Below are 25,593 nucleotides of genomic sequence, written 5' to 3'. Positions count from 1 at the left end.
ACTGGCTTAGGCGACGTCAGGGAAAGAATGTGAACCCTGTGACACTCAGCCAATGAGGAACCAGGGGAGGGACTCTCGCACTAGGAGATAAATTACTGGTACCAATCTCCCCCAGGTGTGCCCGCTGACCAGACACACCCGATCTTGCAAGACCGTCATTAAAGCCTCGCTCCGCTGTTCTCTTTGTTTCCGTGTCCACTTAATTGAATTTGGACCAGTGAGTGTGTTTCTCACAATTACAGTTTATATAAATTACCTCAGAAAATAATAGACTTTAATGATATTCCCAAGAAACTTGAGGTATACTAACCGTTTCTTTCTTGGATGGCAGTTTAATCTATCATGTGTTTTAATACTGGCAAAAAATAGGAGCATTTTGATAAGATCACAGTTGGATAATAGCCTCAGTGCTTAGAAAACTAATGTAGAGAACAGTAGTTAATGTAGCACTATGACAGAAAGAGATTACAAAGAAGGTGAAACTCAGCATATGGAAAAACTTTTGGAGTCACAAGGATGTGCTAGCCTACCTTCAGGAGCAAGACAAATGTTCCCTGACTCACATTTGACCGAATTTTCATCTTTTTTCTTTCCCATTAGTCCCTTTTGAAATCAGGAGTGCGTCAGATAAAGTGCTGAAGATTTACGTTAACTGATTGACTCCATTCATTGGGAGCACGCCCCCCTGCTTGCAGCTAGTTCCGGGTCCTGGAATATGAACTGCTGTGGCTTTGATGAAGAAAAGGCAAATTACACACAAAATTGGAGCTCAGGGAGTTCTTACTGAATCTAGAATGTTTAGCTAGCAAGAGTTTCATTAACCAGTTAATGACTTGGGGAAATACCAAGGGGTTCACAAGAACTTAAAATCTTAGAACTATAGCACTGAAAGGATTGTTCCCCCCTGTTCCAAGTCTTTTATTTTACAGTTTGTTTCCTTAAGCCCAAAATCACACACCATTTCCTTAAATGTAATAAACACCTCGAAATTACTTCAATATGTGTTTTTTTTTTGTAATTTTAAAATGAAGGACAAATGTTGAAAAGAAAAAAATCCTTTTGGTTGGTACCCCACAAAAATAACTGCTAGCCCTTTGGTTTTTATTTTTCTGGACTTCTTTTTAGGCACATTGTATGTCTATGTGTTTAATGCAGAAATGGGATCACAAGCTGTCTACCATACAGCACACTGGTAAGAAGCCCTGGCTTTGGGTGTGAATCCCAGCTCCCCAAGTTACTAGCACAAGACGCTGGCCACTTTCTTTATCTGTAAAAGAAAGTTAACAGTATACATATTCGTAAGGTTGTTGTAAATAATTCAAAGGAGGCAATATATGTGATTTTAGCACCATGCTTTTCTGCGGGTTTTTGGGGGGGATTTTGTTTTGTTTTGTTTTTGTTTGATTTTGCTTGGGGTTCAGGTGGGGGAAGCAGGGAGGCATATATGTTTTTCTTTTGTTCTGTTGGGCCTTTTTTTTTTGTATTATTGAAATGTAGTGTATGTACAGTATCAGTTTCTGATGAACAACTAAGTGATGCATCAACTACCACATTACTAAATGCTCACCATGATAAGTGCAGTTGCCATCTGTCACCATACAAACATACTACGATATTATGGGTTATAGTCCCTATGCTATGCTTCTATCCCTGTGACTAAATTATTTTATAATTTGAAGTTTAGGCGCAGATGCGTTTTTGGTACACTAATGTTCTGAACTTGTACTCAGTAAACCAAGAAAAATATACAGCTAAAATTTATCATAGTTTATAAAACCTTATATTTTTTATATGAAGGTTTATTTAAATCTTATTTTTACATCTTACAAAGTAACATTTGATTCAAACTGACCCCATTAACTTTTGTGTCTATTGAGTATCTATGGCTTCTTTTGAAAATGAGTAAAATAAATGAAGTTCTTAAGAGCCTTTTTGGTTCTTTTTAATGTCTATGTTGTATACACTGTGTAGGGTGTGTGTTGTTTCAGTGTATATGTAGTTTTCATATTTATTATCACAAAATCACTATAATACATCATATAAATAACTGAATATCATATATGTAGTTGTGCTGTTTTATTTGACTTATCCAAGAAGAATCTTATGTCACTTTATAATTTGCCTTAATTTCCAAGAAGAAATAGTTTTGTCCCAAATTGATGTAGAAAGTTAAATGCCATCTAAAAACTCACTTATTTAGAAGAGTAATTTTAAATTTTGCTTGAGGTTTTTATACTTTTATATAATTAAATGTGAAAATTAAATGTTTTTATGCAAAACAGGTCAACAGTCAAGTTTTATGATGATGTAAGTGTTCCAATTTTTTTCCTTTTTCTCCAGCTCAACTGAGAAGTCATTTCCTTGGAGATCAACAGGTATGAGTTTTTATCAAACAAAAAATCTTGTGTTTTGCTTGCCAAGAAATAGCAGTTTCCTAGCCTGCTTTCTCAATTTACTATCTCTTGGTGAAATAGCCTTTAATAGGGACAATATTGAGCTACCTTGCTTTGACATAGTTTTTAATATGCTTAATTTTTTTAACATGGTTGAGTCGATTTGTATATGTCATCTATAAAGAAAGTTAAAGTGCTGGATATGAACGTTTTTAATTTAAACACACTTTCTGAGAATTTTCTATCATACTCATGGATGCCCTCACAAAAGTTATTATGTAATCTGGGAAAGTTGGCTAATCATTTACATAAATCAAGATCTTTGATTTCACAGTGGTGTTCACACTCAAAGAGTAGAGTTGCCTGAAATGTTCACTTCTTTATGTATCCAGATATAGAGTATCTGGTGGCTTCTATTATGTTCCAGAAGCTTCTAATGTAATCTCTTTATCTTTTTACCCCAAATTCACCTCAGGTAAAGGATGAATTGTGTTAAGGAGAATGTCTGCCACTTTCATAAACATTTGATGTGTTCACACTCAGATTCATTAAGTGTTTATTGAGGGCCCACGTCATGCACCTTGTGCTGTGCACATTGCTGGTCAGACAGTGATGGGCACAACACACACATGTACCCATGGAGCTTATCATATAAAGGACAATGTCAACAATGTATAAATTCTAGAATAGGCCTTGATATCTTAATACTTTGGCAATTTTTAAATAAGGCTTGAGTTGAGGAAAACTCGAATCACCAAAGGCCTGTTACCTAAGTTTACCTGAACTTCATATGAGGATTTATAGTACATACAAGGTACTCTACTGTTCCATAAAGAAGCTATTCCCAAGAAATGTAGTATTTACTCAAACCATATATTAGGCAGAGACATGTAAAAAGCTACTTAACAATAATACTTCAAATAGCAGTTTTTATAAGGAAAGACACGCTCTGAAATAATAGGTAGTTAACTGCTGAGTAAGTATTATGTGGGAAATGTAAAAGTGGACAACCTACTTCTGAGATAGCTTTGCAGAGAAGATGGGCCTGGAGCCCAGGACTTGATGGGTAGAGACAGTGTTGTCATTGGGCAGCAGAAGAGATAACAGAAGTATCACGGGGAACATTTACAACTTGTTTGGGTGATGGTAAGATAAGCAAAGGCTAGACAGCCACACTGGGTCAGATTATAGTGCTCTGTGAGCACCAGGGACTTTGGACTCTCCCGCAGGCCATGGGAGCCACTGAAAATCCTTTGAACATAAAGTCACCTGAATTAAACATTCTTCAGAAGAAAGAGCAAAGCTGGAACTGTTAAAAAGCAATGTAAAAGTTCTAAAGAAAAACACTAAGCACACAGTAGTGCATTTGGTACTTGGCTATGGCAAAAGTTTACCATTCAACATAAAACTCTTCTGTTAAGTTCATCTTTAATATGCATTGTTAATTTATTGCAGAAATATTTCTTGAGTGCCTTAAACTTGTCCAGCCCATAGTTGTCAATATTCTTGCACTCTTAAGTGTTTCAGGTCCAGAGGAGATATATATAACTGTGCACTTAAAATTGGTGGGAAATGCCTGTGTTTATTGCAGCACTGTTTACAATAGCCAAGATATGGTAGTAACCTAAGTGCCCATCAGTAGATGAATGGATAAAGAAGAAGTGGTACATATACACAATGGAATATTATTCAGCCATAAGAAGAAAACAAATCCTACCATTTGCAACAACATGGATGGAGCCAGAGGGCTATGCTCACTGAAATAAGCCAGGCGGAGGAAGACAAATACCAAATGATTTCACTCATTTGTGGAGTATAATGAAAAAGCAAAAACAGCAGCAGACTCACAGACTCCAATAAGGAACTAGTGGTTACCAAAGGGAAGGGGGTAGGAGAGAAGGAGAAGGGAATTAAGGGGCATTATGATTAGCATACATAATATTAGTAGGTCATGGAGTTAGAGCATGGAGAAGACACGTAGTGACTCTCTAACATCTTACTATTCTGACGGACAGTGACTGCAATGGGGTGTGGGTAGGGAGACTTGATAATATGGGTGAATGTAGTAACCACAATGTTGCTCATGTGAAACCTTCATAAGATTGTATATCAATGATACCTTAACAAAAAAAAGAATAAAGAAGTGCAGGGTGGTTACGAAAAAAAAAATTGGGAGAAAATGCTATAAAGGAAAACTGTTAACTATATACCATATTTACCCATATCACTATTTTTTGGCATTCAAATTGTTTCTAATTTTTCACCGTTATAAATAACATTGTGGTAAATATTCCTATATATAAAATAACATCTGCACTTTTAATTTACCTTGGGCTAGATATTTAGGAGGAAAAGTATTTAAAGTATAAAAAGTTTTAAGGCTCTTGATATGTGTAATCAAGTTGCTTTCCTGAAAAGATTGTATTAATTCTCTCTCCCATTAGGCATAGAAGGTTGATCCTCTCATATTCCCTCATTAGTATCATTGTTTATCTCTCTAACTATGTACAAAATATTTTAAATCTTATATGTTGCACTTTGTATAGGAGGGTTAGTGTTTGATAGGTGAGAGGTCTTTGTAGCCCAAGGTTACTGGCGCATCAGTCAGGGTCCAGTCAGGAGAACTGAGCCCACACCACGTAGTTCAATAGGAGGGATTTGATACAGGGAAGTAATGCTTAAGATAAGGGTCAGTTGGAAGGTTTGGGAGAATTAAACAGCATGATGAAGCACCCAAGAGATTAACCATACCGGGAGGCTACCATCATTTCTAGGGCTGCAGGGGCCAAGGGCAAGGGGGCTTTTGAGCACCGGTGGGAGGTGGGACCGGGGAGGTTTCCAGCATTGGCTGGAACCACGGAAGAGAGAGCGCCATGCCAGAAATGCTGCCTCATGTATAGCTGGAGAAACATCCTGGCACCTCTGTGCAGGCTGTCTCCCAAATAAAGCACACCAGTCTGCCCTGGCTGAACTGAGCTGCAGTGGGCAGTCACAGATTTTTAACTACCACAGTCCAGGCAGGCACAGTGTATAACTGTGTTGATTTACATATAGAGAGAATGAGCTTAGATTATGAAGAAACATAATAGAGAATGAAATATCAGTTCCTTGGCATCCTTTCTACCTCCGACCCCTCTGGTACTTTTATTCATTTGACCACCATCGTCAAAAAGTACAAATGCATTTAACATAGATAGATGAAATAATCACATCACATTCATTATATACACACAGTCCAAGGAGCTCCCCCAAATACCATAGTATTAGACAAATACAGCTCCAGTAATTCATCTGTCCTCACCACAGCTACATTCATAATTTATACCTAAAACTGTGCAGCATGCCTGCCCTTTGTCAGAGTGTGCTCTTAACCCACATTCACATGCAGACCTTGGAAGGAAAGGACATTAACCTTCAAATACAGCAGTCACAACAGGTATTCACTCCACTTTCTATTATTTAACTATATTAATGTTACTTGTATGGTTTCTTAAATCTGCCTACTTTTCAGCCATACTTAAGACAGTCAAGTTATAACCATGGCAATAAGTTATAATGCAGAAAATTGAAATGTTGATTATATGAGTAAAAGTAAAATCCAATTTGTTTCATGGTTCTTTTTCTACGTAATCATAGATGCCCTTTAGAAGCTTGATTGTAAGTAAACAATGGGTTAAAAGGACCATTACTTTTACTGTGAAGTCTGTTGTCTTGTTTTTACTTATTTTGTGTGCAGATACTGAATGTAGTGTGAAAATCATCTCATTTTAGAATTTAGCACTTCTTTAGAATGAGGCAGGGGTGGCTTAAATGTAAAAAATACATAAAAGCTCTTCAGTCTACTTTGTCTTTGGCTAGGTCAGACAAAAATAACACATTTATTTAATTTTCTTGGTCTCCTAAATAAGAGAGGATTGCATAAAAGGATTTTGGATTAAAGATCTGTTACTCTTCCTCAGTATTCTTTAATATCTTGAACATTTACTTGCAACTTTTTTTTTAAAATATTACAAATTTGACTTGAAAAGCTTGGTTCTTTAAAAGCTTTTTAACAATAAGGTGAATTGTTAGCAGGGCAGTGATTTGATCCCTACCTGGGAGCTGCCGACTCAGGTGTTTTCAGGATGTTGCATTCTCTTGAAATGCCAGAAACAGACCAGCTGCTGAATTTCGTTTTTAAATAGCTGCCTTACAGAGTCATTTTCTAAGGAGGAGCTCTGGCTTTCCATTTCTTTAAGACTTGTGTTCAGGAGAATCAGCTGGCTTACTTTTTTCTCGTTGGTTGGTTTTTAACCTGTGCCAGGGATAGTAGGCTGTTTGAAAGCAAAAAGCCAAAGCTTCTCAAATTTGAAGGATGCTCAAGAGCTAACTGGCCGAAGCTTGGGGAAGAACCTTCCATCTCGCAAAACATTTTGATGTCCCCAGGCTAGTTGGAAAGGAGACTCAAGGTTCTCCTAGAATTAATAAAGTTGTTCTAAAACATTAGTGTTTTACACTTATCTTGCTTGCCTTTCTGTTACCTTCTCTCTTCATTGTTCTGTATTTTCTAGCTTACCCGCATCAACATTACATATCTAGTCTCTAAAAACATAAAACATACATTCCTTTGTGTTTTATGAAGAGGAGAGATTATCACTTTCTGTTCTGGCTTTGTCTTTTCCTTAGCTTTGCATTTCTTGTAACCTTGCAATTTTGCCTGTATTTTATGTGTTTTCTGCTACAGAGGAGTGGAGAGGGGTTGCTGTCTTTATGTTCCTTTCTGTTTCCTCTTTTATTAAAAGTGCGCCATTTTTCCATTGCTCATGTCTTCATCTCAGCAATTTATGTATTTGTATGATTTCTTATTTTCCACCAAAATTTAAGGTAGCTTTTAAGAACACATATAATAAAATGGAAAAATAAATATTAGAATCACAGAAAACACGTTAAGAGTAATAGGTGACGGCCTGAGGAAAGTGAGACTGCATATATGAGCACATGTAGTTGTACTTCATGAGGAAGGTACTATGCAGAATATCTTTTAAAGACAATAACCTTGGACTTAACCTCTCATTTGAGAAAAAGCACACCAATTCAGTCATAAAAATACCATACACAGTGTATGCTACCTACCAGGAAGCTCTTGAAGCCATGAATTGAGTCATTTTGTCAAACTGATCATTGGTTGTTAATTAAATCCTCCAGCCACATCCTGTAAAGTGAATTTTGCCACAAGTCACAATTTCACAGTTTTTCTCTTCCAGGAAAGAAAAAAATTGCTATAGTCTAGGCAGTTGCCAGTTTTAGTACTTACATGTAAAGTGAGGGGAGAAGAGCCACATCAGCCTGGGAATCTGTCCTTCCCTCCCCACTTCCCTGCAGAGTAGGACAAGGAACGTCCTGAAGAGCTAGAGAGAGAGCACCGTCTGTCCCCACCAGGCCAGAGATTCAGACTCCCCTTCACTTGAAGGAAGTGTTCGAGAAATAGTTGCAGCAGTAGATAATAATGTATGTTAAGTGTTCAATTGGAAATTACTACTCATGGCTAAGAAATTTAAAAGACCAAAAGATTGGAGTCTCTCTTAAAGCAATGAGTTAGCAAAGGTCACAGGAGCATTAAAGTGGGGGAAATTTCTGGTTTACTCAGAAGGCATTAAGGTGTTAATAAGCTTGGTTGGGTCTTTTACAACAAGTAGTGAGTAGGAGAGAAAATATTAATGATTCCACACAGTTAGGATATTTGGTGTTTGACAATAAATAGAAAACGGAAAGAGAAAGATTGGTAAAATAGAAATTTTAAACTGGTAAGATTATTTAACTTCACAGCACCACATTCAGTGATGACAGTCTACAAACTGAGGTGCTGTGATTTTAACATACTGTCCATTTAAATCATCACTGCAGGTATATACCAACAGCAGTTAATACATACTACTGAGTTTAAGACTTGGTAGCAGTTCGGTTTTGCATTTTGCTTATACATTTAAATTTTGTTTCTAAAATGTATGGACACAAGTTTCCTCCACTGGAGTGGGTTTAAAAAAAAAAAGGCATGTATACTGAAGATAAAAGATAAATGAGAGATGCACCCTAAGTCAATTTATCGTTCCTTTTTCCTCCATCTGAAGCAAGTAATTTACAAAACAGAAAAGCATCGCACATTATGAGATAAGATGGGAACTTAAACAGAAACATTTTATGCCTCAGAAATGTGCTGAATTTATAAAAGAGAGACAATAGGAAGTTACATTATACACGTTCATAAATATAATATTAGATGAGCAATCATGTGTAAAGTATTTTATTGAGGATTTGGGATGTTAGGATTTATTATGGCTATAAATTGTAGAGATGACGAAGTTTTGTCACATATTACCCCCTGTTTCTCGTCTAAATACCAAGAGGAATAACAATTCCTGTTAAAACCAGCCTTAGAATCCCAAGTTCTTCCTCCCTTATTATTTCAGGCCTTTTTTAGCCTCAGACTCAGAGATTGTCCCCTTACCACCTCTGCAGAGCTGTAGCTCCTAGCACCACTGTAAAGGTCCTCCTAACTTTTTAATGACTTATTACAAAAGTAGGCGTGCTCTTTATTTCTTAAAAAAACTAAGTCTAGAAGAACGGAGTAAAAGGTAAAAAATTTCCTTCATTTCCACATCTCCCCATACTGTGGGCATTGCCCTCCCACACACACCCACACACAGTGTATAGAAGAAAATCTGGAATAAAACACACCAAAATGGTATGTGTGTGGAAATATCCACACACATTTGTATTTGTTTTTAATATAATGAGGCTATATTATATATTGTTCTATGATCTAGGGTTTTTCCTTAACAAATAGTAAAGCAGTGCATGTGTTTCTGCCAAGATATGAAGACCTGCTTCCTTCTTAATGGCCGAGTTACATGGTTTAGAATATTTATGTAACAAGTCCCTTATTAGAGAACATTTTGTTTTTTTCCAATTTTTTACTTTGATGGTGGTAAAAGTTTTCTATGTACATATGTCTGAGTGTCTCTGTCGATTACATTTTTTATGTGGAACTACCGGGGCAAGGGTGGACACATTGTGATTTTAGTAAATAGCGTCAAATTACCTACCAAAAATGCTTAACAATAAGTGGGAGTAGGGGGAGACTTTTCCTCCATCCTCTTAGGTTCAGTGACTAGAGCCTGTGAATTTAAGACACAGTAAATAGAAGGGACAAAACCTCCAAAGTATTCACATGCATAGGAGCTCAAAAAAGGAGTAGCTAGCTAGAGTCAGGATCTTACATCTTAACTTAATAGGGGAGAGGAAGCAGGCAGAAAAGGCTTCTATGGGAAGAACAAAATGGGTTTCAAAGGGAAAAAGAGGGATGTAAGAGAGTTTGTGGTAATGTTTGTTCATTCAGGTGCAAGTAGTTGTCTCCATTTTTCCTTCATGCCGTAAAACCCCCAGAAGGAATCCATGGCAGCCTCACTCCCAGAAATTTCTACCTTTAGTGAAGTAAGGGAAGTGCCAACAAGTTTTATTTCTTCTTCCTGCATCTGTTGAATCTCAAATATCTTTACTTTAAAATAACCTTCATTCCAACTTTCAGGGTCTCATTGGGTCTCTTCAAATATATATTCCTCTTACATCAGTGGTTATGCCTATCTGTGCTTACTATGTCGCCAGAGTATGAGAGTATACATACATCTTCATGAATATTTAAAAATTTAATAAGTTATTAAGCTTTAAAAAATGTTTCAAGTGTCCCTGTATCGTAAGCTGTATGGGCAGATGAAACAGAGAAAATCATTTAAAGAAGTAATTATTACATATTCATTAAATAAGAACATTGCATGGAGACTTCAACATAATCACTGACCATTCTATTATTTGAGTATTTCTTATGGAAATTGGAGATCAACCTTATCTTGGAGTTCAGTAATACAGTTGTGTTTTCTGTCAGCTTTTCTTCTTTTTTTCATACCAAAAAGGAACTGGCTTTAAAGGATCTGTCAACAAAAAATGTAACAACCACCACCACTACCAAAACAAGCAAAACCCCCACTTTTTGGAGGTAATTCTGGTATGAACACCTCACTCCAGGGGTTCCCAGACTTTCTTTGCAGCACATTAGAACTGTGATACTTAAAATCCTGGTGCCCAAGCCTCCACATACACAATTAAATCTAAAAGTCTGGGGCCTGAACCAGGCATCAATAGTCTGCATAGATCCCCAGGTGATTCCACTCTGCGGTTTGAGAAGCACAGCCTTACTCATAATTAATTTAATTACTAAAAATTAAAGATAAGAATTAGAAGTTTATTCTGCCTATCCTGTACAGATTGTATTTCAGGATAACCAAATAACCCTATCCATTATTAGTTAAAAAATTTCTAAAATACACCAAGAGTTCCCTGCTGAGAAATGTAGAAGGAACAATAAAGTTAGAAAAATCACCCATTTGCATCCCCTCATGAAATGATTGAAGCAAAGACCGTCAGTGCACACAAAATCCTCTATATTCTCAATCCAGCTGCACATTAGAATCACTGTGGAAGTTTTTAAAAATCCTAATATTCGGACCACAGTTTAAGGCTGATTGAATCAGTCTCTCTGGGCGCGGGACTCAGTCAGCTATGTAGTTTCTAAATCTGCGCCCACCCCAGATGGTCGTGGTCGCAGTGCACAACCAGGCTGAGAACCACTATATTAGGAGAAGGTTGATGGTGAACTTGAAGATCGAAAGGTAGGCTGCCACCACTTGAATTGGCTGATTGATCTTACCAACTGTGAAAGGTATGATATGACATGATGTGAAGTACACAACGCCATCCATATGGTATTCTAATCATAAAAATTTGACCAGAAAGCTTTCAGCTCTTTCTGCTTACAAGAAATATTAGAGGGTATATAAAAGGCACCATGAGAAACCCATGCATGTGGAGCATCCTATTGAGTTTATTGCTGTGGTTCCCTTGGTGAGCCAAGAAAATGAAAATGGGGGGATGGGGAGCCCCCTTTTACATTTGAAGGACTTAGGTAACGATCATAATCAGTCAAACACAATCACTGAATTTTATTTCAGCCTGACTAGTACAGGCCAACTGAAGAAGGACATTTGTCAGGCATCAGAAAAATTTGAATATGAACTCATTATATGGCTTTAGGAATAATTATAGTTTTGTGAAGTCCTTATTTTATGGAGCTACGTATAAAAGTGTTTAGAGTTTAAGTGATCTGATATAAGGGATCTGTTGTAAAATTCCTTTTGTACAATTAAATTCCTGTTGTAGCAGAAGAAAGGAAAAAGATAATGGAGCGTAGAAAGTATGGCATAATGCTGTAATTATTAAATCTGGGTAGTGGTTAATTATGCTGTTCTCTCCACTTTTATATATGTCTGAAGACTAAAAAAAATTTAATATAAATTATCTAAACAAAGAGTTTGAATATTGGGGTTAAAATAGTACATCAGAGTGACATATGTTAAAGCCATTCTCCAAAGGTTAGCCCTAGCATAAATGAAACTAACTGTGAGATAGATGACATGAGTTTCTCAGCCAGTGGATGTTATTGGCGTTTACACATAGTTGGGATTTTGTTTAATGAATCCTTATTGAGCAAAAGAACCTGTAATGTGCTGGACGTCAGCCTTTCTGCTCATTTAGAACTCTGTGTTTATCAATATGTGGATGCAGGTTCTAGGCAGTTTCTCCATAAGCATCTTTGCCATGTTTTCAGACTGTAACTAATAGGCTATGAGGCAGTTTTTCTTTAAAAAATAAAATCACAAAAAAATAACAGGAATGTTCATTTAAAAGGACATCCCAAAACATGAAAAATGATTAACAAAATTTTAAAAAATTTATTGTAAAATATCAAAATATTTGAATACATTCAAAATGTATAGATTTATGGCAATACTATACAAATAACTGATTTTATTTTGTGGATTGTGCCCAACCACTTTGTCTTCAAAGTCTTTCATTCACAGTATTACGCATCTGTTTTCCTTGTTGATTCATCTCCTTGTTCAGCATTGCACTTTTTCTGTTTTTGCTAAAATTCTTAAGAGAGGTCTCAGTTTCCGAACCCAGGGATGCGTATTTGTAACTGAGCTTTGTTTTGCAGTGTGAAAGCTTTCTCCACTGTAGTGTGTTCTTGGAGCATTGTCACATGTCTGTTGATAGATTTCTCTAGTGTCTTATGGTAAAATGTGGGTTCAAAACTCTGCACCACTTTATAGGCCATTATGAGGGCTAAACTTTACGTAATATAAAAATGGGAGTAATACATCAATGGAGAATTGAAACCCAACTGCCAACCAGTTGATAAATCCAACAGCCTGTTAAACCAAATTGTCGATCAGTTATTTCTTTATCAGCAATGTTGCCGTACAGCCAATCAGTTAATGAGGTGAAAATGTCTTCAGTGAAGATGTCTGTGGCACAGGTGCTCACAGTGAAACACTGGGCATGGTTTGTGCATGGGCGGCAACCCCCAAGCAAGAATGTTAGCGTTTTGCTTAGCAAACACGTGTGCGAATGTTCCTAAGCTGCTTACACGTACTATGTCACCACCTCCCCCAAAGGCTTACATATAGTGAGTTAGTACTTTGTATGAAAATCACATATCCAGTGTTAGCCTTTACCATTTTTATGTTTAATACAAACATGTCAAATAAATATTTAAGTTTTCTCATGCTTTTAGTGATATGTGAGAAAATATTCCATTAACTACCTAAAATAAAATAGAAATTGTCAAGTCTGAAACCTGCTCCCTTCCATCGCCGCCTCCTCGACGCACAGAGCCACTCCCTCAGCTCTTCGTTGCTGCTTTGGGAAGCATCTGACTCCACACTTCATTCACAACTCTGCTTTTAGCTTTATATTGATAATAATTACAGAAAAATGATGATCCAGGAGGAGAGTATGGAAAAACCTAGTTTCAGAAGACCCATTCATTGCCTTTGGTGATGGATATCATCCCCTACAAGTTTCTGGGAGTATTTTTGTTTGTTTTTTAACAGAGAGACTCTGTCTAATCTCGCCCACTATCTAAGTAGTCCCAGTTCTGTATTTGGTAACATTTTTTCCCTAAAAGAAATAAAGTGCCTCTTTGAAAAAACATTTTAGAGTGATTTTTGAGCACTTCTTTTCCGTAGACCACTGACTTCATACATCACAGCGAATTCTTTATTCTTTTTTCAGCTTTCTCTATGGGAAGCAAGAGCCCTATAGCCTTTTTTGAACATCTACCTGTTAAACTCAGTGTTGGAATGTTACATGTGTGATCCATATATTTTCATCTTTATATTTCTAAACTCCTTCTTGTTTTCCTAGTTTTCTTTTTACAGATTTAGAGTATAAATTTTTTGTGGTAAATATAACACCTGTATTTTAATTAGTACCCAGACTGAAAAATACTTAATAAATATTCATTTTAATGTGACTATTTGCAGAAATCCCTATTTTTTTTTCTAAAAATTCTTTTTAACCATCTTGTGTTCAGGAAGAGATTTCAGGAATTTTTAAATATCTGTGAACGAGAGATCTTTCTGGTGATGTACAAAACTAAAATGCTTTTCAGATTTGTCACTGTAGAAATAAAGTTAAGTGGACACTTAATGCAGATACTCAGTTTGCTTAAACTACAAAATGGAATCCAGGCAGATAGCTGTTATAATGGATTTCAAGAGAGACTAGTTGATGTTTAGGGCAAAGTTTAAAGTGAATAGAAGATACTTCATTAATGGTTTCTATTTCCCAAGACTTTTCTTACTACATTTTCTAGATGAGTAAAAATTTAAAGTCATTATCTTTTTAATATTTAAAAGATGGTGTAAGTATGCATGTGATCCAAGAACCTAGATACCCTCAGGAGAACCAGACTAGAAATAGTTCCAAGAAACATGGTCTTCTGCCCAGTCTCATCTTTACTTCCATTAAAATCCAAATTTTACAGGATATTATATGTCTATAGTAGTTTGTTTTTGAGTAAAAAAACTCCAAGTATCTGTACTATTTGTAAAATTATCAGTCAACATCCATCTATATCTTCTTTGGACCAAGGAATGTTCTTATGGTTCATGTTTTCGTAACTACTTACATTTTCACTCTGAAATGGTATTTCCTGATGATCTCGTTCCTTCCTGTAATAAGGTTACCTGCTATAGAAATGAACCTTGTTCATCAGGGAAGTTAGTGAAAAGAAGTCTTTTTGGGGTCATCATCCAGGTCCTCTTCTAAAATTTGGCCTAGAGTTATACTTAGCCATTGAAGGCACTGGACTATTTCTGCAGCTCAATGGAAAGTAGACGCCCTCCTAAGCCTACAGTCTTAGAAGAAACAAAAGTCCCCTGGCCAAACAGGAAGTTGAGTCCCTATAAGACAAAGTTTTCTACTCATATTTTTCACAGTGTTTGCCCTTCTGAGTATGATGGCCTAACTTGACTCACAGGCCAGAGTTGGAAGAAATTGACATATTCAATTCCAAGAGAATATCGTCTGCCTTAACGCTATGTGCTGTTTACCATCCCAAGAGTATTCCTGGAACTCACAGTACACTACCTTTTAGACAAAGACAAACCCCTAAACACCACAGCAACTCAGACAGTAACAAACAGGGAGAATCTAGCATAGAGTTACAGCAGGCTGGACTGTGAAAGATTAGTTACAGGGTTGTATTCTAAAAATCTTCCTGATCTCTAGGTTCCTGTTACCATGGTGATTTTACACACTGTACAGACCTCCATCATTCCATAGAGCATAAATAGTAAGGCACACTGATGAACAAAGGAATTTTAATAATTTCACATTCTTTAGAAAGGCCTTAGACTTTTTACTGAGCATATTTTTATGCACTCTTGGTATTTATTTGGGAGATACATCACAGAAAAGGTAAAATAATTCACTTTTTATTTCATCTTTTACTATGAGTTTAATGGGGTGGATAATATACCACATTTCCATCACTCTCCACATTATTGCCTACTAAGATTTTTTTAGCAGCCGCCTTTTCTTTTTTCTAATTAATTGCCTGTTTTGTGTGTGTGTAATATTGGGGCACTCAGATGAAATGTTACTGGTAAGGACCATGCTTCCCATAGTCTCCCAGTCTTAAATATAAATGGAGATTGTTTCATTCTACCTTGAAGCTTATTCAAGTTCTATATTTTCAAATAGGAATTTTTATGGAAGATACTAATTTGATGTTTCAAAATGCCCCATAGTATCTTCCTGGTGTCCCAGAAAACATGTTTATGACTTTTTTTTTAAAGTAACACATTTTCAGTACAAAGTCGGAAGAAGTAGCATTCACATTTTGTTTGCCATTTTTATTCATAAAAGTGTCTCTCAACTTCATGTTCTGGTTGTGCTAAAGCACAACTTGCCAACTACTTAATCATAGGTTGCAGCATTGACCTTGATGTGATTAACCCTGTCCTACAAGTCTCTGTCATTTCTCTGGTATATTTGACTAGTGTCTTCTTCCAGTCCCCATGATAGATCTTTTTAAAAGACATTAATTTTAAAGTAATATGCATAAATAATGCATAATTAATATTATGAGTCTTACCATACTATAATAAGGAATACTTTATGCAGTAATTAGGAAATGGGTCTTCTGTTTAACTGAGATATGGTGGCTGTGTGTGTAAATGTGTGTGTGTGGGTACTTGTAATTTGTAAATTACAAGTTTTCAGAGAAACAGCAAATAATAGTAAAACTTAAAAATAAGTTAAATTCCTTACAATGACTCAGAAAAGATGTCAGTATCTTTTTGTCTTTGCAGCTATACATTATCACTAGGCTCTACCCAGAAGTAGACAAATGACTGAAGACCTTACTCATACATTAGAATTTTTTTTTATATATTCATATTAAAAAAATGTCATTGGTCAACTTTTTTAAACTTTAACGTTTATATTTACTTAGATAGAGCACAAATTCTATACCCTTTTCTTTAAACCCAGTTATTTAGATGTTCAGACACGGCAATTTAGTATTTTAGTGTTCTAGTTACCATCTCAGTGTCATTTTTTGTCTTCTGTTCTCTGAGGCAGTGCATTTAAAAATGTGAAAAATGGATAATAACATTTTGAATGTACATGGTTATATTTTGGGGGTAATTTTGTTTTGTTTTTGTATTTTGACACACTAATTCTGTCAAGTTTTATTATTAGGGTGACCAGTATGGAATCATGTGTCTCACAATTTGTGTTTGCTCTGTTTAAGATTATTTATATTAAATAGCTTTGCTTCAGGAAGAGCTTAAATGAGCACAATTGCTTGTCACATGGTTTGTGAGAAAATGTTCCACTGGGTGAAGAGATAAAGTTGCTGAAGTACAGATTTTTAGAGTGCCTCTTTCTTTTTACCTATTTAAATAATAACTCCTAATAGTTTAAAAAAAAAAAAAAGACATACACTGAACTCTAATGGGTTTTGGTTTCCATGGTGATAGTTTTTCAGATCCTGGCACTGCATGCCACCTAGTGTTTCCAAGACAAAAGCTTTGATGTGTTGGCATCCCAGGTTTTATCTTACGCTAAAACTGAAGCAAAGAACTACCTAAATGCCTTCTTTTTAAAAATAGTATGTCTTGCCATGTATGAGAAGCTTTGAAGCTACCACAGTGGTGCTTCCTTAGCTATAGTTTGTTACTGTTTCATGTTTGATTTTCCAGAGTTCCATTCCTGGGTGAAATAAAGGTGGACTGCTGCTGATCTCAGGCCAACTCTTGTATAGCTATTTCCAACCCTCCAATGCCCCATAAAAAAATTCTTCTAGCCTAAGAAAACTATGTATTTCACTCAGTCCTTAATGAAACTCCTTCAAGAGTTGTTGTGTGAGAATGTTTAGAACTCTGGAAACTTGTAAAAAAGATGTAAAAATGAAGCACATTGCTCTCCAGTATTACCAGCCTGATAGAGACTTAGATCATGTTTCAACATGTACCAGGGAAACCATATACAATCTGTAAGCTTTACTGAAATTCCGAACTTTAGAATTCTGAACCTTTGCAGAACTCCAGAAGTATTACTGTCAAATGATAAATCAGGAGACAGGTTGTTAAAAACCTATATTAAGAATGTCATCGAATCTGTCTAGAGGCTAAGAAGCAAAACCTTGGATTGAATTTGACATCAATTTAAAGGTTGAGAATGCAGGAGCATTCCCAGTTCTCCTGTAAACCTTGTATTCACTTTCCGGATCGCTTGATCAGCAATGCCTAAAAGTTTTACTATGCTTTACCTAGGCAAGCTTTATTGAGCGCAGTAAAGTAAAGCACCAGCACGATGCCAGGCTATAATCAGCACTCAGTAAAGAGAAGCTGCTATTCTTACTGGGAATTTGCTCAACAAATATTTACTGAGCACCTACTAAGTGCCATGCACCTGTCCTAGACTCTGAGAACACAACAGTGAACACATCAGACGAAAGCTCCTGTTGATGGTGAGCTTGTATTCTAGTCAGAGAGATCATTGTAAGTGCTATAAATAAGGGATGAGCTGGCCCCCTGTGGTAAGTGGACACTGCTTAGGTGTGTACTTCCTTTAGCAAGTTTTTCCTGAGCTCCTTTACCCAGACACACGCCCACATGCACGCACACACCGTATCTTCTCATGGCTGCACCCCTAGGGTCTGGCCTATATAAGGCCTTAACAGATAGGTGAAGGAAGACAGAACAGAAGGGAAACATGAGTGAAGGCATTGAAATCCCTGGGATTGTGTGTTGAACTAAGAATGTCGCTCAGACCTAATTTAAGTTTTTGACGTGAGAGTGAAGCAGCATTCCTAAAACAATGTTTGTCAGCAACATGAGGGAATAAAGACTTGTGAAGTTAGTAAGAACATGGACAAATATATGTTGAAGATACTAGAGAAAAGACGTATTTGAAGGGAATTAGGAAACAGGTATGATCTACACCTAAATTTACAGCATAAAAAACAACTTGGAATGGGGAAGGATGAGATAAAGTGTTTTTTATTTTTTTAAGTTCAAGATGGACAGTTGAAAGTAAAACGAGGTAAAGGGAGAGACAGGTTTGGTTAGAGGAAACAACGACCAGGTTAGGCGCCTCTGTATTCATTTGGAGAAAACTAAAAGAATGAAATAAGCAAATGATAAGAAATTAAAATTTCCATTGTTTGCAACTCGGAAAACTCTGTGTAAAGTCCCATTGATTTTAGACGACAGGAAATTGTCAACCTTCAGAGGTTTCCTCACCGAGCTCGTAGTATGAACACCATGCAAGTTTTCATTTCAATACTTTGAGATATGGATGATCTTTTTTAAAAATACTTGTCCACTGATCTTAGGGCCTCTTAATCCTCTTAGAAGAAGTCTTAGGAGAGGTGAATTTTCCAGAGGGGAACAAGGTCAGTTTTCAGCCTTTAACTTCATATAGTGTAGAAGTTAAGGTGGGGTGCAAGCACAATGAACAACTTTCATGAACTTTAGCAAAATATATTAATAAGCTGAGTATATAGAATACTTTCATATAGAAAAGTCAAAATGATGTATAGGTGAAGGTGGAAACAGCCTGTATTAACCTATAGATTATAAAATGTCACTGACAAATATCTGAACCTTTTTTTTAGCAAGTCTTTATGTAATATTGTCATTAGATTTAACTGATTAAATTTATCTTCTTACAGATGTGCCAAATACTGGTGTAAACAAATCTAGAGTTTCTGACGCTGTCCATCCCAACAGCTATCTCATCAGGACAGAGCCAGAACAAGGAACCCTCTATTCACCAGAACAGACATCTCTCCATGAAAGTGAGGGTCTGTTGTATTATCTTTTAAGTACTGGACTTGCTTTTAATATTTTCTTTTTGAAAATGAGCATCAGATATGTAAAATAAAGACATTTTCCTGCTGGTTTTATTCCTGCAGGATCATTTGGTAACTCAAGAAGTTCAACACAGATGAATTCTTATTCCGACAGTGGATATCAGGAAGCAGGGAGTTTCCACAACAGCCAGAACTTGAGTAAAACAGATAATAGACCACAGCATTCACTCATAGGACCAGCTAATAACCATTTGGTGAGGAATTCAAGAGCTGAAGGGCAAACACTGGTTCAGGTAAGCCAAACACATTAAGATCCTTCTAAAGAAATAGCCTCCTAATTGAATATCTAAGTATTCTGTATTAAGAGTAAAACCAATACATACAATTTTCAATATATAGAATGAATGAGGTGGCAAGATCATTTTACACTAAACAAGTCTATGATGGTAGCAGTTTTTAAACATGAAACCTAAAGGTATATTAGTTTCTGTTAATTAGCTCCTGTGGATAATTCTGGTAAATCCCTGGCAAGAGAGTAATTTTTCTGGAAGCAGCAAGTTTGGCATGAGGGGAGGAGCCCAGGCATTGTGTGAGAGAACTGGGTGGAATGTTGTAGTCTCTCAGGGGTTGTGAGTTCCTAAAAATACTAAAGCTAAATATGCTAGAAAGAGTTCTAGAAGGCAGAGCTCTGTTCTCACACCTGCAGAAAATGGGATTGCCCCTGTCTAACCAGAGTTTTTGCTTTCATTATTGGAATTGTTCCCTGAAAATATGTTTCTCTCCTTTGCTAGAATTATAGGTATGACTGCCTATAAAAAGTTATTGTATAGAAGCATAACCATTCTTTTAAGTTAGGGTTTTCTAACTTGATAGTCAAAAATAATAATAGTAGTGCACATGTATGTATTTATTAAAGCTCCTTAACTTTTCACTTATTGCCACTTAATTCACAAGTCCACCAGCATATGCCACAATAAATGGAAGCAGTTGAGGAGTCCTGAGTGGCAGTAACCAATGAGGAGGACCGCCTGTCCAAGTGTCCCAGTGTTTCTCTGGAGCCAAAAAATGGCAAGATGATCAGAATAGTTAGGCAAATGCTAATCTTATCATGCCACACAGGAAGCCTGCAAGACAGCAGGGGGCCCAGGCCCCAAATGCTAAAGGAGAAACACAAGACAGCTTTGACACTTCAACTCAGCAATTTAGGGGAAGTTTTTAAGTAATGAGAAACATTTCTATATTAAAACAAACACAAATATAGTGCATGAATTTTTAAGCTAAAAAAGGAAACCTTGTGCCTGTAGCAAGCTACTCTAAGCTACACCCCTAGTCCTCAAATTATACATTTACTCCTATGCTGTGAGGGCTGTTTTGAAGAACAGGTTTGAGAAACCAGACTAAATGCTTACTTACAAGAATTTTTCAACTTAGGTGAATTTCTGTGTCAGCTAGTCTGAAATTACACTTTTGAATAATAAGTATCTTAACTGTGGAATTTGTCTTTTTTCCCTAAAAGTGGTCATGCTTTTTTTTTTTTAATTTACAGTCAGTTAATTTTGTTCCTAGAGCTGAAGAATTAGGTTGTGAGGGAGTCTCTAAAACTTAAAATCTGTATGTAGTCTGGGCAACCCCTTTTCTAGCTATCTGGGCCAAGTGTCATCTCATTTTGGTAGTTCACAGCTCATATGGGGGATTTTCTGTACTTATTTTTGCATTATTAGTAAACCCAAGCACAGATTTAAATTTTCCAGCTGTCTACTAATTTTTCAACCCCCTCTTTTTTTTGTTTGCTGTTTATTTACAATCCCCTTTCCTCCCCAGATCATCTCTCCGTGGCTCTTGCCTTCCCAGAATTGATGAATGTGAGCAGAGGTCTCAGAGCAGGTGTTTCAGCATCCCAGTTGCTTAAGACAGCTGGAGATAAAGCACACATCTTCTTATGACATCTAAGAGTTTATAAAGTCTTTATCTTATCACTGTTTCTTCGCTTATTGCCCCAAGTCAAAGTGAAAGGCTACTGATGACAGCTGTATTCTAACAATCACTAAGAGAGACAGAGCAACCCGTCCTGGGCTTGGAACCCAGTGCCTACGTGTCTGTTTCCCACGCCTGTTCCCCTCAGTCCTGTGCCCGAGTCCAGCCACCATTCTTCACTGTTGCACAGCATCAAGAAGGAGTTCTGAAACCCAGTGTTCACAGGAGTTTATAGATTCATAGAAGGACCAGCCATGGCAGGAATATTCTTCATTTCCCATGTGGTCCTTTCCATCTGGCTAAGCCAGAGACTTTGAGCATTCCTCTTACTGGGACAGATTTGGGGGCACCCTTATTTGCATCTCTTTAAAACCACCAGCTAAAGATAAGAGCACATAAATCAAAGAAGGTAGAAAGAAATGGCTGAGGTCATTAGAAGCCACACTTGAGCTAAAAGAAGAGAGAAATTTGGCTAGAGCATCTGTGCAACCAAGCTATCCCTTGAGAGTAAATCATAGAGTGTCAGACCCCAGGCCCTATCCCAACATTAATTCATTCCACATTGAAAGGACATATTCCTTTTGTTTAAAGAGACCAGCCCATAAAGACTAAACATTATTGATTGCCCTCTAGATATATTAGGTTGATGTATTCAAAACAATTTTGATATTTCATACAAAAACACCATCTCGGTCAAACTTTGACTCACAGGGAGCGAGATAAGTACATTGCCTCGGTACTCTTCACACTTGCGATACAGTATTTTATGTGTTGTGAGAAATACATAGGTGAGAGCATAAAGATGTAAAGATAAAGTATTAAATGTCTTCAGTTTTCTCTTTACCAGTTGGTTTTAGTATTCTGTCAGGGGAAAGGTGGAGATTAAACCACCTCAAAAAAAAAATGTAGAACATAAGAAGGAAAAATTAAGATCCAGCTATAAAGCACAAAAAGGCGGGGCAACTTAGTCTTTTTGAATAGTGAATTCACGTTCTGTAGTGAGCTATGTGCATTTTTTTTTTTAATGTAATGACAGTGGACGCAAAACCCTGGATAAACCCATTCTCTTTTCTCCCCCCTTTCATCAGCCGTCAGTAGCCAATCGGGCCATGAGAAGAGTTAGTTCAGTTCCATCTAGAGCACAGTCTCCTTCTTATGTTATCAGCACAGGCGTGTCTCCTTCAAGGGGGTCACTGAGACCTTCTCTGGGTAGTGGATTTGGCTCTCCATCAGTGACCGACTCCCGACCGCTGAACCCCAGCGCCTACGTGTCCACCACGTTACCTGCTCAGCGCGCAGCCTCGCCCTACTCCACGCAGAGACCCTCCTCCCCGACAGCTGTGCGTCGGATCGGGTCAGTCACCTCCCGGCAGACCACCAATCCCAACGGACCATCCCCTCAGTACCAAACCACCGCCAGAGTGGGGTCCCCGCTGACGCTAACAGATGCACAGACTCGAGTAGCTTCCCCATCCCAAGGCCAGGTGGGGTCCTCGTCCCCCAAACGCTCAGGGATGGCTGCCGTACCACAGCATCTGGGACCTCCCCTGCAGAGGACTGTTCATGACTTGGAACAATTCGGACAACAGCAGTATGATATTTATGAGAGGATGGTTCCACCTCGGCCAGACAGCCTGACAGGTGAGTACAAGCTGGCAACGACGTGTAACACCCAGGGATTCGGAAGTCTTCGTGTGGTCATGGATGAAACAGCAGCATAATGTGGAAAAAGTGCATTCATGTTTTTGTCTCCAAATGTACACTACACCCTTTAGGCTGACATGACTTTCAGCTCTGTAATTCCTAATGCATGAAATTATATATATATCTTTATGTTTGTATCACTAGAACTCTTTTGAAATGAATACATTTTCCCCCTCATAATATTAAGGTATAAAAGGTACTTTTTTGCACTGTAGAAGAATTGGTTGGAATTCTAAGCTGTTGGCTTTTTTTTTTAATGAGAGATTTTTCACCAGCCAGGCTTACCCACACCCAGACCCTGAGTCATGTTAAAAGATAGTATCAGAATATCTGTCTAAATATTTAAATTTTTTAAAGAAATGCTTTAATAGTGTAGACTAGAAGAATCTGGATATTCTTACCTGCTGCCTTAATTTTAGCATCCCAGTGGGAAATGCACAAAAGCTCTTAAGAATTACCTTCAAATGCCTCTTGGATTAAATCAGGAACACACCAGCCAGGTCCCAGGTATTACAGCCATTTCTTTCAGTCTGTTGTCACTGAGGATTTCCCACATAATTTATGGATATTGGGTTTTTTTTTTATTAAAATGAAATTTATCTTTAGTGTTTTGAATTATATTTTTTAAGTAATATATAATAGTAAAAATGATTAAACCTATACAAGAAAGTATGAAATGAGAAGTAAAAGTCTCAGGCTCTTTTTTACTCACCCAGTTGTACTCACCAGTTTATGTATCTTCCAGAATGTTTGTTTACATATATAATTGTATATATTACATACAAATTGTACACATTGTATCTTCTTTTATACTTATGGGATTCTATCATATAAATCTTTTTTTTAATATGTCTTACAGTCCCAATTCATTCTCTCAATAGATACCTAGGACTCCATTTTTATAGATGTGTTATAATTCCCTGTTAATGGACATTTAGGTTGTTTTTCATTTTAGCTATTAGAGACAACTATGCATGTATATTGTTTTATCTGCATATTTGCACATACATGCTAAGATAACTGTGGAACCCATTTCTTGAAGTAGAATTGCAGGATCAAAGTAGTGTGTATTTGTTCTTAAAAAAAAATGAAAAAATTACCGTCAAATTGTCCTCTCGGAAGGTTGCACAGATCTATATTTCCACCAGTAGCTTGAGTTGTGCCTGTTCTCCTACATCTTCTCTAGCACTGCATACTGTCAGAGTGTTGTGTTTCACCTTTCCCAGTGGTAAGTAGAAAGCTGCACCTCATTGTTTTAAATGTCCTTTATTGAGTTGTGACAGATGTTGAAGATTTCACATTTATCAGCCATTTTATTTCTTATTTGCAAACCCCAAGTTCAGGTCTTTAATATATCTTCATAATTTGTGAAAGATTTTTGTACTTGAAATAAATTCACCTCTTGTAATATATATCTCAAGTGAAGTATTTTTCCCATTTTGGAATTTGTCTTTTGGTTTTGTTTTTGGTATTTCTTACTTACAGAAGTTTTTTAGTACTTCTGTATAGTAATATAATTATCCTTTCCTTATGACTTCTGGGAAAGATAAGGCCTTTTTGAGATTTTCTAATTGAATAATATTGCATGAATTAATGTTGAACTTGATTTTGAGCTCAAAGAAATTTCTACTGGAGAAACGACCTCTTTTTCATTCAACCATCAGAGGAATGTACTTGGCTTAGATATTTTCGGGCATGCTCCTGAAAAGTGTGCGGCAAATTGAGGTAGGAATCATTTATGAAATTCTGTCTCCCAAGGAAACTTAAAAGATAAATAGTTCTGAGGATTTCTGTATTCCCCTCTGTGTACGTATGGAATAGCTGTGCAGAGATCTGTGTTTGCAGTAGGTGAAGTGGAAACCTAGGAAGGAAGGGAGCACATGAATTATGGTCTCCATGCTTAACCCTGAGAGGGATGGTCCCCTTCAGCTTAGAAAACCTGCTTCTCTGGCAGTGCAGGTGAAATTGGACTTTTTGTTTCAAAAAAATAATTATACCTAGGCTGTCACAGATTTTGTTTGTTTGTTTCCTTGAATACTACAGTGTTCAAAAGAAGCAAAGGGTTTCTTTAAAAATGTTGTAGAGAAGCTTTGTTTCCCATCAACTACCTGTCCACTTACTCTGTATGTAGATCCTAATCTGTGAATTTCTTTCTTTTATTCCTCTTCAGAAAGTGGTGTCATTATATTTGCTATGGTGCTTGATTTCAAAGGATTAATGACCTGCTAATTGATAAGCTTGAAGCAATATTTTGTAATAGATTCAGACAGACACTTGGATATTTGGTGATCCTAATTTAAATGATACAGTACATGTAATTACTTACTATAACACAAAAATATGTCACCCTAAAATGTTCACTTCGGTGTAATCATAACATGTCAAGAAAAGTTTTGAGAATACAAAAAAATCCATATTTGGAAGAAATTTATATTTGTTTCCAATGTCTTAAATATAAAGGTTTTAAATTGCTGGGAATATATCACTGTAATAGGTGAACTAATGCATGTTTGTGAAATTGCAAAAAGAAACTATTGGTTAGATAAATGATATTGTGGATATATTAATAAATAATAGTGTTTTTCATTATTCGGAGGGGGAGGTAAGGTTATTAAAACGATCTGTGGGGGAAATTATTTATAATATAAATTATAAAAGCATAATTACTTATATTCCAGTTTAATAGATACTAAGTTATAGTGGGCTTTCTACAAATAATAATTTTACTTAAGCTGTAGAGGCTATGTAATTTTGCAGTTT

General features: G+C 36.7%; 1 protein-coding gene across 12 annotated transcripts in view; it reads left to right on the top strand.

Moving 5' to 3' along the window:
• PKP4 (plakophilin 4) overlaps positions 1–25,593 on the top strand; it is a 217,872-nt gene that overhangs the window by 142,575 nt on the left and 49,704 nt on the right. For 9 of the 12 annotated variants that reach the window (XM_036883964.2, XM_057505553.1, XM_057505547.1 and 6 more), the window contains 4 exons: positions 2,341–2,375; positions 19,015–19,146; positions 19,258–19,448; positions 22,218–22,770. In XM_036883964.2, coding sequence (XP_036739859.2) covers positions 2,341–2,375; positions 19,015–19,146; positions 19,258–19,448; positions 22,218–22,770 — 911 coding nt within the window. The remainder of the gene's footprint in view (positions 1–2,340; positions 2,376–19,014; positions 19,147–19,257; positions 19,449–22,217; positions 22,771–25,593) is intronic. The other 3 variants (XM_057505554.1, XM_057505552.1, XM_057505556.1) reach the window with 2 other exon arrangements.

This window comes from Manis pentadactyla, chromosome 8, assembly GCF_030020395.1.
Source record: "Manis pentadactyla isolate mManPen7 chromosome 8, mManPen7.hap1, whole genome shotgun sequence".
NCBI lineage: Eukaryota > Metazoa > Chordata > Mammalia > Pholidota > Manidae > Manis > Manis pentadactyla.
Note: the sequence above shows the minus strand (reverse complement) of the source record. Positions and strands in the feature narration are given on the sequence as shown.